The following is a 13,836-nucleotide window of genomic DNA, read 5'->3' as shown; positions in this document are numbered from 1 at the left end:
TTTAGAACAGAAAAGAAAGCAACAGAGAGAGAAAAGGAAAAAGGTGGCAACAAAAGTGGGGTCCACAACACAAAGGGAAGGATGACTCATCACCCATTTGAGTAAAGAAGTATAAGGATTTCTTTTCAAGACAAGATTGGACATCATCTTCTATAGTAAAAACTTTTGGTTTAATTGTAGGTTTGGTTCTTAAATTTGTGATAATTTTTAAGGTATTAAAATTTTAAAATAGTTTTTGATTGTTCTAAAATAGTCACGGGAGAAATAAGTAGCATATTAGGATTGATACAATGATAAATAAGTATATTGAAATAAGCATACAAGATGAGAGAGAACAATATGGAAAAGAGATTAAAATAATAAAGTGTTGTGTATTTTTATTTTAAAGTTAATTTAGATTGCATATGAATGGAAGAGACTCTGTCTTGTACTTCTGCAATCTTACCATTTGATTGGCTAAATTATGTTATTGATCTCTTAACTATTTAATTAGTATCGCTTTAGTCCCGTAATTAAAATTTGATTTATTTTGGTATCTTAACTTCTATCTGTTACACATTTTAGTCCTTTCTGTTACTTTTAATTCAAAAAATTAGATTTTCTTCTGAAATTTTCCTCGGATTTTTGTTGTTAAAGATTGATGGAGATGATACGAAGATGAAGAAGAGGAGAAGAAGATGAAGAAAACCTAACGTTTTTTAATTAAAACTAACGAAAATGACCAAAATATGTAAGGAGAGAAAGTTAAGATACCAAAATATATCAAATTTCCTTAATGAAATTGTCTTTAATATCAAAAGAATACGATCAAAATTGATCGACTTTATACCGGTGGTAGTTGTTAAATTAAGAAAAAGGGTCATAGATGACTGCAGCATAAAACTGGTTGCAAGTGATTGATTTTCTAAATAAAAAATTAACTTGGTTGGAAGAAAAATTAAACAGCTAATCAACTTATTGTAGGTTTGGATTCACTTTTCCAAGTAAGACAAAGGTATGTATTAAACAAATTATGTAGGTTTGGATTCACTTTTTCCACAAAAAGTTGGTCCAACTTTCAAGTTTATCCACTTAAATTTAAAATTTATTTTCAAATTAATTGTTTATACATAAGTGTTTAGCAAAATTGTCTACTCAAATAGACCCTAATTTATTATGATTATATATGTTTGATAAAAAAAAATTGATTTTGCAAGTAGATAAACTATCAACTTTCTTTTCGAATAGGTAGACAAAGTGGTAAAAATTATTAAAACTCGCATATTTAAATTGGAAAGTTATAAGTTTGAACCTAGATAAAAGTATTTTATCTAATAATTTTGATATTTCCAATTAAATTATGTTTTATCGATAAATTGACAATATTAATTCTATAAATGAGTAATATATCTTATTTATTTAGAGTGGATTCTCTCAATTGAAAAAAAATAATGTGAAGATTTTGACGATTAATCTTTTCTTTACCAATAACTAAAATCTATCACTAATTTTACTCATTGATATTGTGGAGATCAATTGTTAAAGATCAATTACTTACTTTCTCAATTTTTTTAAGATTTTTTCTAATTGAGGGGGTCCATTTCCGAGAGAGACGTATCAAACCCACAGGATAGGGAAACAAAAAGTACACCAACTCAAATTAGAGGCTGAGAATGAAGAAAAAGTTATATACAATTGAACACATAATCTCTTAAATATTTTCATATTTGTTATGTGGTGCTGCTTCATTACTGATCATTGGATCTAATGGCCAAAGTATGGCATGTCTGCATCTAACAAATCTTTTATGAAGGGCAGTTGACAGCTGCTTCTAAATTTCACCACACATTTATATTATTTAGCAAAATGATAGGGACCCAACATACACAACTTTTCAAAGGCTTTGCTTATTCTAGTTCACAATTAAAAATGATTGCTTTGGTCCCATCTCTCTACAAATTCTTTAATAGTCTTGTAACAATTTTTTATATTTTGGTCCCTTAGTTGTACATTTGGTAATCAAGTTTTATGTTCACTTTTAGGTGGCATTTAATTTGGAAAAGGTTAGTTTTTTTCCATCATGGGAAAGCTTTTTCTGACTATTGAATCTAATAAAGAACACATCTTTATCATGAACTCTCGGTATCAAATCTCCCCACCTACTCTTCCACCACCCCCACCCCCTTCCCCAATAAATGGATCAACACCAAAGTCACACTTGCTGAAACAATTGAAGCCACAAGACAATTCGACGAAGAGAATGTACTCAGCAGAACAAGGTATGGATTAGTATTCAAGGCCTGCTACAATGATGGAATGGTCCTTTCCATTCGGAGGCTCCCTGATGGATCATTAGACAAGAACATGTTCAGAAAAGAAGCTGAATCACTAGGCATCAGCATCAGGAGAAGCAGCCTCCACTTCAACATCAGTTGGCACATTTGGTTATTTATTGGGTTGATCCATTTATTGGGGAAGGGGGTGGTGGTGGTGGAAGAGTAGGTGGGGAGATTTGATACTGAGAGTTCATGATAAAGATGTGTTCTTTATTAGATTCAATGGTCAGAAAAAGCTTTCCCATGGTGGAAAAAAACTAATCTTTCCCAAATTAAATGCCACCCTTTTTCTCCAAAAAAACAAACGTTGAATCTTGGAGTTCTGTTAGATCTAATAATACACTGTCAAAACATTTAATTTTTGTAATTATATAATTTTTCCTTAACAAATATCTATTTTTTATTTTTCTGCATATTATGATGCTGATATTTTAAAATTATATGTGTGTGTCTGGTATCTGAAATTCAATCACAAAAAAAGTTGTGATAATGTGAAATTTAATTACTATCATGTCATCTATTTTTTCGGTTACTATCATGTCATTATCATCTACGTATAAACTCACAGTTAGTTTTTTCTTATTTGTAGTGTTTATGCGGTATATGTTATGCTCATTTACACATTTCACAAATCCTTGTTGAAGAAGGAACCCATCTATTTTCTTGTTCCAAGCTCTAGCTGTCTATTTTAGGTCATAGAATGCTTTCTTCAACTTATATATTGATCTTTATTTGTCTTTTACCACAAATCTTGGTGGTTGACTCACATATACTTCTTCTTCTAACTCACCATTCAGAAAAGTTGAATTGAGATCTAGTTTGTACATTTACCATTTATTTCAAGTAGCTACTGCAACAATCAATATGATTATTCAATTCTTGCAACTGGAGCATATACCTCGTAGTAATCCTGACCATATTTTTGGAAAAAAAAACCTCTTGCAACTACCTTCGTGCTATTTCACACTTTGGCTTCAATTTAGTCTTACGGAAAATTACACCAACCTCCCCTAAGTTCTTTTAAAATAACGCTGACTTTTCAAACTTACACTAAAAGTTTCATTAAAAGACAAACATCTCTCTTCTTTATTAACACCGTTAAATTTTAACAAATTAATACATTATCTCATGATACATATCCAACCTCTCCAACAAAAAAGAGAGAGATGTCGATGCCCAACAATCTCTCATAATCAAACGACACACAATACCAATATCACAAAATATATATTATAAAAAATTGAATAATTTGTATATTTATTGGATATGAACTCATATATCTTCCTTCATTTGTCTCCAGTGTTGCAGTTGTATACCATGTGACTCAATAAAAACCTTGAAGATGGTCTTTTAATCACTCAATTTCAATTAAAACCTATGCATCCTCCTTCAAAATCAAAATTGGAGTCATCTTAGACATTCTCATGTGTGTATTTAATTATTCATTCTTTAACACCAATTGGATTGATTTTATTCAATTGAATATTTCAATTTCATTATCAGCTTCATTTTGATCATTTTCTTCAGGTTCATAGAAGTAAAATTGTCTCTCATTCTCATTTTTATTTGATGTTTCTCTTTCCCGGTGCTAGCTTCTAGCTTCATCAAATTTTACATCTTTGTTGAATACCATTTCCTTATTCTTAGGACCATACAACTTGTAAGCGCTAGTTGAGTGATAGCCGATCATAGTAACCAAGTTATAAAAACTTTTGCAGCGATGTGTTATGCGACGTTGTTTGATTTCACGTTTGCGGTGTTCATTTTATTTCAATTAAAAGATCGGTTATTCGATCAATGATTTGTGTGTCAACGATGTAACGGAAGCATTTAATTTTAGTCTCAAACATATTGTTCTTGTTATCTTTAATGAATTAATACAAGCATAAACTACTTTATATCCTTTTCACTTGTAATTTATCAATGAACAAAAGGCAACTTTTAGCATCAAAAACCAAACACATAACTCATTTAAAACATATTTATGATCATATAATAAAATCTAATTTGTACTTGTGACACTGAATATCAGGAAACAAAATAGTTTACACAACCACAAAATCAGAAGAGAATTCAAACAAACAAGGACACACAAATTAAAAACTCAACAAAAAATGGAGCCTTCTTTTTGTATAAAAAATGGAGCCATTTTGCTACTATTGCAACTATCAATTATTTGGATGTTTTTACTTTGGCATCCACTGTTTCATCAAACTTCAATAGCAAGAACCACAAAGTTTGAAACTGAAAACAAATCTATAAATCTCATTCTGATACCTTAAGCATCAATCAACCATATAAAAACAACCACAAAATTCAAACAAGGAGGCAGAAAGTGAGAGACACAGCATATCAGGCTGCACAAGCCAAACAAGAAACAGCAGAGAGAATAACAGATTAAAAGAGGCCAAACAGCATGGACAATAATGGACTAAACTTAAGCTGTCATAGTCAAACAAATATATCTTGAATAACAGAATCATCATCAGTACTCTAAAAATCTAAAAATCACTTAAGGGGTCAATCTAAAAACGGTGCAACACAACAACAACAACAAACTAAAACTGAACAGTCATTTTCACAGAAAATTCAGATCTGCTACCGCCTACTCGCTTTACAAATCTGTCACCTCATCATGTGTCTTATGTTAAAACACACTTGTACAAAGTTGTTCATAATCAAATTGAAGACCATAATTAAATCTTCCTAGCTTCACAACCAATTGACAACGGACCATGTAATTCCTCCTAGCTGATGCTGATTCCTAAGGATGAAACTGGTTCTGCTGTGGCGGTGGTGGCTGGTAGAGGTGTGGTTGCTGGTACAACTGCGGCTGCTGTTGCTGGTAATGGTACTCTTGTGACAACAATGGATAATGTGGTGGAAATACCTGTGGGTGTGCCACAATTTGTGGTGGTGGAAGTTGTTGTTGCGGTGGTGGTGGTTGTGGAAGCTGCTGCTGCTGCGGCTGATCTTGTGCCGACAGGTTCTGTTGCTGTGGAAGTGTTTCATCCTTTAGTGGTTCACTAAGATCCATGGCTACTAGTATTTCCAACTCTTGAATTGCCGCAATTGCAGTGACCGGACTTTCATGGTTAAAATGAGGCCTAAGTGCGGCAAGAGATTCCTTAACTTTTCCTTGCTGCAAATAAATGTACAGTGGATTAAATAAGATAGCTCAGAAAATATAATAAAAAGAAATAATTGATAATTGAAACCAAAGACTATTTATTTCAGCTTACAAAGTGTTCAAGTTTCCTCTTGAGATCGTCTTCTTTAGCAGCATTTTCCGGAGCACTAGCAGTAGCAGGAGTTGTTCTCTGTCCAATCAATATGAGCAATAAAATATGCAAATAAGAACGGTTTATAAATGCTTAGGAAGATAGAGATTAAAGCATGTGTTAAGTTCAGTTAAGATTTTAAGCACAAGTCATTTCACTTCAAACTCAATTTTAACTAAAACAATTTCACAAAAACTTGTGCTTTCAAAAATCATGTTAGATAAATGCTCACTCAAACACACTACATGACAGTCATTTTCAATTTGGAGCCCATAATTCACAGCATCTCTGCTAAAAAAGATAAAAATGTGTAATAGTGATAAACTTACAATGGAAAATTAAGCGACTGTTGAAATTCAAAAACAATTATACAATAAGGGTTAACTAATAATAATCATAAATCATATAGGGAATACAGTGAAAATGAATGTAACAAGGCCGATATAAAACAAAGTCAAAATTAATAAAGTAGTTCAGACAATATAATTCAGACGCAAAAGCAATGTTGTCAATTGTGGATAATGGAAAATAGCGGTTCACTCAAATTCCGCTACGCAACAATGCTATAGCCACTAGTATTTCAAAATGTTTCGTACAATATTGTGTATCGCAGCTATTTAACAACACAACAGAAAAGTTATTTTAAATATTCATTCAAGTTTTGCTAGCAATAGTAGCACTATAGCGCCACTATTTAACAACACAACACAAAAGTTACTTTATCATCTTGGGGAACCAAATATTTTTAAATCATTAAAAAAAAAATATATATATATATATAGGAAATCTACATGTTTTTCCCCTATATATTTGCAGACTTCCTTTTATACGGATTGTGTACTACTATCCCACAAAAATGATATGATAGACTGAAAACAATAAAATTTCTTGTAAACTTAGAAGGCAAAACAGAAAGTAAGACATCAAACAACAATGAAGTATTTCAAAAACTTCAACTTTAAACAACAAAGTAATAATTTCACTAGAAGTCCAGGGAACAAATACAAATTTAAACCGCACAAAAAATATGATATAGAATTTGCAAATATTGTATAAAACACAAAGATCAGTTTATACAAATATTGTAGTATCAGAAGTTGTTCATCACTCACTAAAAACGATGCAAAAAAATATGTGGGTTGCAAATAAAAATAATAAATAGAAATTTAGAAAGCAAAAATAAGAGGACATTTAACAATCCAAGAGCAATTCAAACAACTTGAGGACAAAAACAACATTAAACATACAGAAACTCAGACATTAAAATCGTACATATTTTTCTATAGTCCAGTCCAGTCCAAAAAGTTCAATTATAAGTCTGTATATTTCACTCATGGTAAAGTCAACATGACATATTAATCCTAGAGAGTCAACTTGCAGTTTAAAAGCATAAAACTCAATATTACAACAAAATACTTTCAATTATTAACGTTATTATCACTTATTCACCTTCAAATTAAAAATTACCCCAAGAAAAAAACTTATTTTTGTATAGAACTATCAAAGCTAACAATAGCAAATTGATGACATTCACCTTAAAACAGTCACACATAATAACTTGATATAGTATCTTAGCAACAAATTTAAAATCATACAAATATTTTCAAATACAACCTGTTTGTATTTTGTATAATCCCAATATTCACCTTAAAACAATCAGACATAAAAACTTGATATAGTATCTTTAGGAACAAATTTAAAATCATACAAATATTTTCAAATACAACCTGTTCATGTTTTGTATAATCCAATATTCACCTTAAAACAATCAGACATAAAAACTTGATATGGTATTTTAGGAACAAGTTTTAAAATCATACAAATATTTTCAAATACAACTTGTACGCATTTTATATAGGATCAAATTTTAAAATCATAAAAATATTTTCAATTACAACTTGTACGCATTGTACATAATCCAGAAAAGTCGACTGTTTTTTTGAGTAAAAAATCCATTTTCAGATTGCAAAATCTACTCATGTTAATTCTGCAAGTCACAACAGTCCTACGAAGTAAACTTTTAATTTGAAGATTAAAATTCACAGCTTTTAAAAACACAATTACAACAATATGATAAAAAATAAAAAAACCTTTCTTTAAAGTACATAATCCATCTATGCATGTTAAATTGCTGCATCTCAAAATAGTTCTACAAAGTGAAAAAACCTCAGTTTTCCACTTGCAAATCACTCGATTAGTAACTTATTATTATCACCACCAAAATAAAAGTTCATAAAAAAATCAAATCAAAGTGAAAGAACTTAGGTTCTTTAAGCTAAAACGTTTTATTTATATAACCACAGATGATGACATTGGGCAGTAAAAATTGTAAAAAGGAGTTAACTTAATTAACCTATATACTACATAAACAAACACAAATAAAATAAACGGTTATTAGATAAATCACATTTCAAAGTGTTTTATTCACAAAAATATTACACTTCAAAGTTAATCACATCCAAATACATCTTGGAATGTAATTCAATATATATATGGCAACTATGCATATATTAATTTCTTTCTTTCTTTTACTTTTCCTGAAATAATGCATAGATATTCCTAACAAAAACCTGACATTACCATATTCAGTTCTAGTTAATCTACCCCAAAAAAGGAAAAATCTTCATAAATGTAAGAGGATACAAACATGGAAATAAATAAATCCTACTAACACAATCAATCCAGCAAAGATTTAGGACAATCCAAATTCAAAATAGAAAAAAACTTTGAACAAGAAAAAAAAAACATAACATTGCAGCAAAATTATCAATTTCAACAGAAAAATTTCTCTCAAAAAAAAAAAAAACAGAAAAATTAAAAAACAAACATTTAACTGCCAAAAATAAAAATTCATAAATCTTGCACATTCAAAACCATTCATTAAACTTCAAAACAAGAAAAACACTAAATATTGTAACAAATTATCGATTTCAAGAGAAAAATTAAAAAACAAAACTTTTATCCACAAATAACAATAATTTCATAAAATGTGCACATCCAAAACCATTCATTATACTTCAAAAACCAGGAAAAACTGAGTATTATAGCAAAATTATCAATTTAAACACAATAATCAAAAAAATGAAAAACAAAAACTACAAAACTTAATTTCATAGGTCTAGCACATCCAAAAGCATTCTTAAAACTTCAAAACCAGAGAAAGAAAAAATATTTATATTTATAACAAAATTATCAAAAACAAAATTTTAACTACAAAAAAACAATTTCATAAATCTTGCATATCGAAAACCGCTAGTTCAACTACAAGTCAAGAAAAACGCATGGTGTCACGACAAAATTATCAATTTCAAAAATCAAAATACATAAACTTTTGACTACAAAACATAATTTCATAAATCTTGCATATTGAAAACCGCTAATTCAACGACAAGTCAAGAAAAACGCATGGCGTCACGACAAAATTATCAATTTCAAAAATCAAAATACATAAACTTTTGACTACAAAACATAATTTCATAAATCTTGCATATCGAAAACCGCTAATTCAATGACAAGTCAAGAAAAACGCATGGCATCACGACAAAATTATCAATTACAAAAATCAAAAAACATAAACTTTTGACTACAAAACATAATTTCATAAAGCTTGCATATCAAAAACCGCTAATTCAACTACAAGTCAAGAAAAACGCATGGCGTCGCGACAAAATTATCAATTTCAACAGAAAAATCAAAAAACATAAACTTTTGACTACAAAACGTAATTTCATAAATCCTGCATATCTAAAACCACTAATTCAACTACAAATCAAGAAAAACACATAGCATCACAACAAAATTATCAATTTCAACAGAAAAATTAAAAAACATAAACTTTTGACTACAAAACATAATTTCATAAATCCTGCATATCTAAAACTGTTAATTCAACTACAAATCAAGAAAAACACATAGCATTACCACAAAATTATCAATTTCAACAGAAAAATTAAAAAACATAAACTTTTGACTACAAAAAACAGTTTCATAAATCCTGCATATCTAAAACCACTAATTCAACAACAAATCAAGAAAAACACATAATATCATACAATATTATCGATTTGATCGAAAAAATTAACTACAAAAATTATTTCCGTAAATCTTGCATATCCAAAACCACTAATTCATCTAAAAATCAAGAAAAACATAGAAATTACAACAAAATTATCAATTTCACTAGAACAATCAAAAGGATTAAAAAAAATCACCTTCTTAGGTCGACCCACGGGCCTTTTCCCAAAAGATTGAGCCAGCAGATTAAGTCTAGGGCGTCCTCTTCCACGACCACCACCACGTCCTCTTCCAGCAACACCGCCGCGGCCTCTTCCACGTCCTCTGCCTCTACCAGTAGCAGCAACCGCAGCAACAGGCACAGCAGCAACAGCATTCACATTCTTTCTTGGCCTTCCTCTAGATCTCGGAGTCAAAACAGCTACCCCTTCCACTCCAGCCTGCACTGTCCCTTCCTGCACAGGCGCAGCAAACGGGATCACAGTTGGATTCTGCTGTTGATTCTTCGGTGGACGCCCTGGTCTTCTCTTCGAACCACCCAAAACAACACCAACAGTAGCCCCAGAAACTAGAGTCTCCGGCTGAATCTTCGGAGGACGTCCTGGTCTTCTCTTGGATTTAGCTTTCGAACCAGGCGGACGTCCTCTCCCTCGAGATGGTGTTGTTGATAGTGAAACCGGACCCGAACCACCTTGAATTGGGGTCGAGCCTGGAGAACTCAAGCTCGTCCCCTTTTTAGGACGGCCCCGTCCTCTTTTACTTTCTTCAAAAACAGTACTAGGCTGAATAGCAACAGGCTCATCATTAAGCCCAAGTGCGGCCCAAACAGGCTCAGCAGAAGCATTCTGCTGAGCCTGTGTCTGTATATGAGCCGCAGCCGGGTTGCTGCTGCTGTTATTATTACTAGTAACAGCAGCAACAGGAAATGGATTATTATTAACAACAAAGTTGTTATTGTTATCTTGGGCTTGGGTCTGGGCTACAGGGGTTTGGACTTTTCTGGGCCTACCACGAGGTCTGGAAGAAGGTGAAGCGGTGGTGGGAGGAGGAGGTAATGAAGTGGATCTAGGGATTATGTAAGAATTTTTGATCATTTGAAGTAAACCTTCAGATTTCAAACGCTTCAAGTGATGAGTTAACAAATTTTGATGAGATTCTGAATTTGGAAGCTGGTCTCTGTAAACATGCTCTATGTATTTTGATATTGCTCTTTTGCTTGAACCATCTTTCTCCTTCAATGCTTCAATTGCTGTGTATATCATCTGCAACAAACAAAACAAAGAGGAAGTTAGAGAGAGAAATAAAGAGGGTTTAGAGAGAGAGAGAGAGAGAGGATTACCTCAGCATAAGGTGGGTGGTTGAATGAAGAAGGAGCAGGAAGTTGTTGTGGTGGTGGTGGAAGAGGGTGGTTGTTGGGTTCGACGGCGAAGGGGACGGTGTTAGGAGGCGGAGCTGGTGAAGAGATCGAGGATGGGTCCATGAGGAGAGAGAGAGAGAGAGAGAGAGAGTAATATTCGAAAAATGGGAAATGAAATGAATAATTGTGAATAAAGATGATATTAGGGTATTTAGAGAGAGAGAGAGTGTGAAAATGTTTTTTTATAATATAATATGATATGATGAAGAGATAGATGATAGAAGGGTTAGGTGGAAATGTGAAATAAGTGTGAGGTGTGTGGTGGAAATTGGAAATTGGAATCTAAATTTCAAATGAGATGAGACAACAAACAAAGTAATTAATCAAGTAACGCTTTTTGAAGGATTTTAGCCTTATTCCTAGGATTTTAGTCTATTTTTTTTAGGATAAGGTTGAATTAAAATTACATTTTTCTATTAGTCTCTTATTCTTAGAGGTGAAAAATAATAATTTCGATACATTTTATTTATAAAAAAAAAATTGGATACATCTTCAACATGGAAGGGTCATAGATGTTGACTTTTATATGAAAATTAATGGACAAAAAATAAAATAAATAAATTGGGAGGGTAAAGCATCCCATTTTAATTTATTGGTCAAAATAAAATTTGCTAAATTTTTAAAGATGAAAATTTTAGTTAATGCAAAAATAAAATATTCAGTTGGAGTTTTTTATTTTTTAAACTGAGTTAGATGTGTTTTAATCATTTATAAATATGATTTTTTTATTTCTGTTCAAATATATAATTTATAGGTTTTGCTAACGAGTGTCTTAACAGTACTCTTTAAGGTTTCTCAATTAAGAAATTATTCTTTAAAAAAGTATAATTTCAATTTTTGATGTATTGAATGTTCAATTTTCCATAAAAATTTACTATTTAAAGTCCTTAAAGAGTGTTCTTACAACACTCATTAGCATTTCCCATAATTTATTCATTCTTACTTTTTCTTTTTGTATTTTTACAAAAAAAACAAATATTGACTTATTTTAGTCGGTGCATTTAGTTCCTTTAAAATCAAAATACGAGCTAAATTTTGACAAACATTTATGTAAACTGATTGGAAAATTGTGACTTTTATAGGGAGTCCAAACATATTTGACTTTAAAATATACTTTTTTGGATTTTATCAAAATAATAATTTAAATATTTCAAAAAACACAATAAAAAATTTTTTTGAAAGAATCTATGAATAAACTCGTTAACATTTCCCATAAAATAACTTCTTTTTTTAAAGGGTTAAATATGTTTTTTGTCCTTATAACTATGTTAATTTTTCATTTTAGTCCCTCCAAAAAAATTCTTCAACTTTTAGTTTCCATAAATTCTTCATCTTCACTTTTGGTTCCTCTTTTAAATTAAACTCATATTTAGAATTCATATTTTTGAATAAAATTTTGTTGAAAAATTCATAATATTACAAGAATCTCTCAAAAAAAAAATAGAATTCTTCAACAAAACATAATTTTTTATATTTTTTACGGTTAAAAATTCATATTTAATTTATATTTTATTAAAAAAAGATTTTTTACAATATTCTACACAATTTTATTAAAAAATACAAAATTTAACTTAAAAATAGAGATCAAAGGTAGTGATTGAAAATCTTATATGAACAAAAAGTTGAAAGAAAAATTTAGAATGACTAAAGTAAAAAATTTATATATTTATAGGGACCAAAAACATAATTAATTCCTTCTTAAATATGTCAAAATTTTGTAAAAAAAATTACGTCAAGATTAATTAAATTGACAGTACTTCTAATGTATTTTTTTCCCTTTTAAAAGTGAAGCAATGAAACGCATGACATGATGACGAATTGACGGTGATGATAATAGATGAGGTTGGCAATTGATATCATCTTCACCGTTCATTACAACACTAGTCACTAGGATCAGTGACGTGGACCCTCTATAGCTGTCATTTTCCCTGTTTACCTCTAACTAATGTTTTTACTTCTGTTGGATTTGTTTACTCTGTCTTAGATTTGCCATTTTCGGTTTTGCATTTCTACCCCTTGTTTTTTCCCTTCTCTCCTTTGTTCCTCCTGTTTTTATCAAAATCCATGTATTCTTATCAGAATATATCTAACATTATTTTAGGTGAACCTAATGTTTTTTTTTTTGTCAAGGGTTAACGTAATGGTTTTAGTGATCTCTACATAAAATGAGACATTGCTTGTCAAAATATAATTGAGACATCAATTATTTGACTAAAATCACAAGATTTGTTATACCAAAGAAAATTACAAGATTTACTTCGATAAACATACGACAAATTTTAGGTGAATGTAGTTCAAATTTTTGTGTAAATCGAGTATCTTCCGCACGCGCAATTACAGAGATTAATCTCTCGAGTTTTGTGGGACTCAAATGAGCGGCAAACTCTCCTAAAGAGTTTTAACGTTGCTGTATGACCAAGACTGCATGGATTGAACCTGTGATATCATTTAAATTAGGAGAGACAAGTGACATTTCATCTAAACGATATTCGATAAACTAACCACTCGTTTGGTCTTTCTTATTAAAAAACATAATAAATTACATATTATATATAATGTTTTTGATTCTTAATTTTTAAAAACTATCCCTCAAAAAATATTTAAGGAGTGACAATATGACGTCGTTTAATTAAATATATGTGTATAATAGTTTTAGTTAGAATAAAAACAATTTTTATCTAAACTGTATTATTTACTTTTTGTTAAACTACTAATTATCATAATTACTTTCTTTTTTTCAAAAAAAAAAAATACTTACTTTCTTTAAAAATCGGTTAACAAAAATTTTATGTTATTGATTTATACTACT

The 13,836-nt window shown here is 30.5% G+C and overlaps 1 protein-coding gene across 1 annotated transcript; it reads right to left on the bottom strand.

Moving 5' to 3' along the window:
* Window positions 1-4,712: 4,712 nt before the first annotated feature.
* Window positions 4,713-11,153, bottom strand: LOC25496745 (translation initiation factor IF-2). Its single transcript, XM_013597445.3, has 4 exons — window positions 10,950-11,153; window positions 9,808-10,872; window positions 5,558-5,635; window positions 4,713-5,457 (listed from the first exon to the last, which is right to left on the bottom strand). Exons 1-4 carry the CDS (start codon window positions 11,088-11,090, stop codon window positions 5,080-5,082), a joined length of 1,662 nt encoding a protein of 553 aa, XP_013452899.1. The 5' UTR covers window positions 11,091-11,153; the 3' UTR covers window positions 4,713-5,079.
* Window positions 11,154-13,836: the final 2,683 nt, after the last annotated feature.

The sequence above is a fragment of the Medicago truncatula genome, chromosome 6, assembly GCF_003473485.1.
Source record: "Medicago truncatula cultivar Jemalong A17 chromosome 6, MtrunA17r5.0-ANR, whole genome shotgun sequence".
Lineage (NCBI taxonomy): Eukaryota > Viridiplantae > Streptophyta > Magnoliopsida > Fabales > Fabaceae > Medicago > Medicago truncatula.
Note: the sequence above shows the minus strand (reverse complement) of the source record. Positions and strands in the feature narration are given on the sequence as shown.

Coding starts and splice junctions, on each gene's coding strand:
- LOC25496745 (XM_013597445.3), bottom strand. CDS start 11,090: ATGGACCCATCCTCGATCTCTTCACCAGCTCCGCCTCCTAACACCGTC. Junction 5,636..9,807: donor CCGTGGGTCGACCTAAGAAG/GTGATTTTTTTT, acceptor TTGATTGGACAG/AGAACAACTCCTGCTACTGC. Junction 5,458..5,557: donor AGAGGAAACTTGAACACTTT/GTAAGCTGAAAT, acceptor ATTTATTTGCAG/CAAGGAAAAGTTAAGGAATC.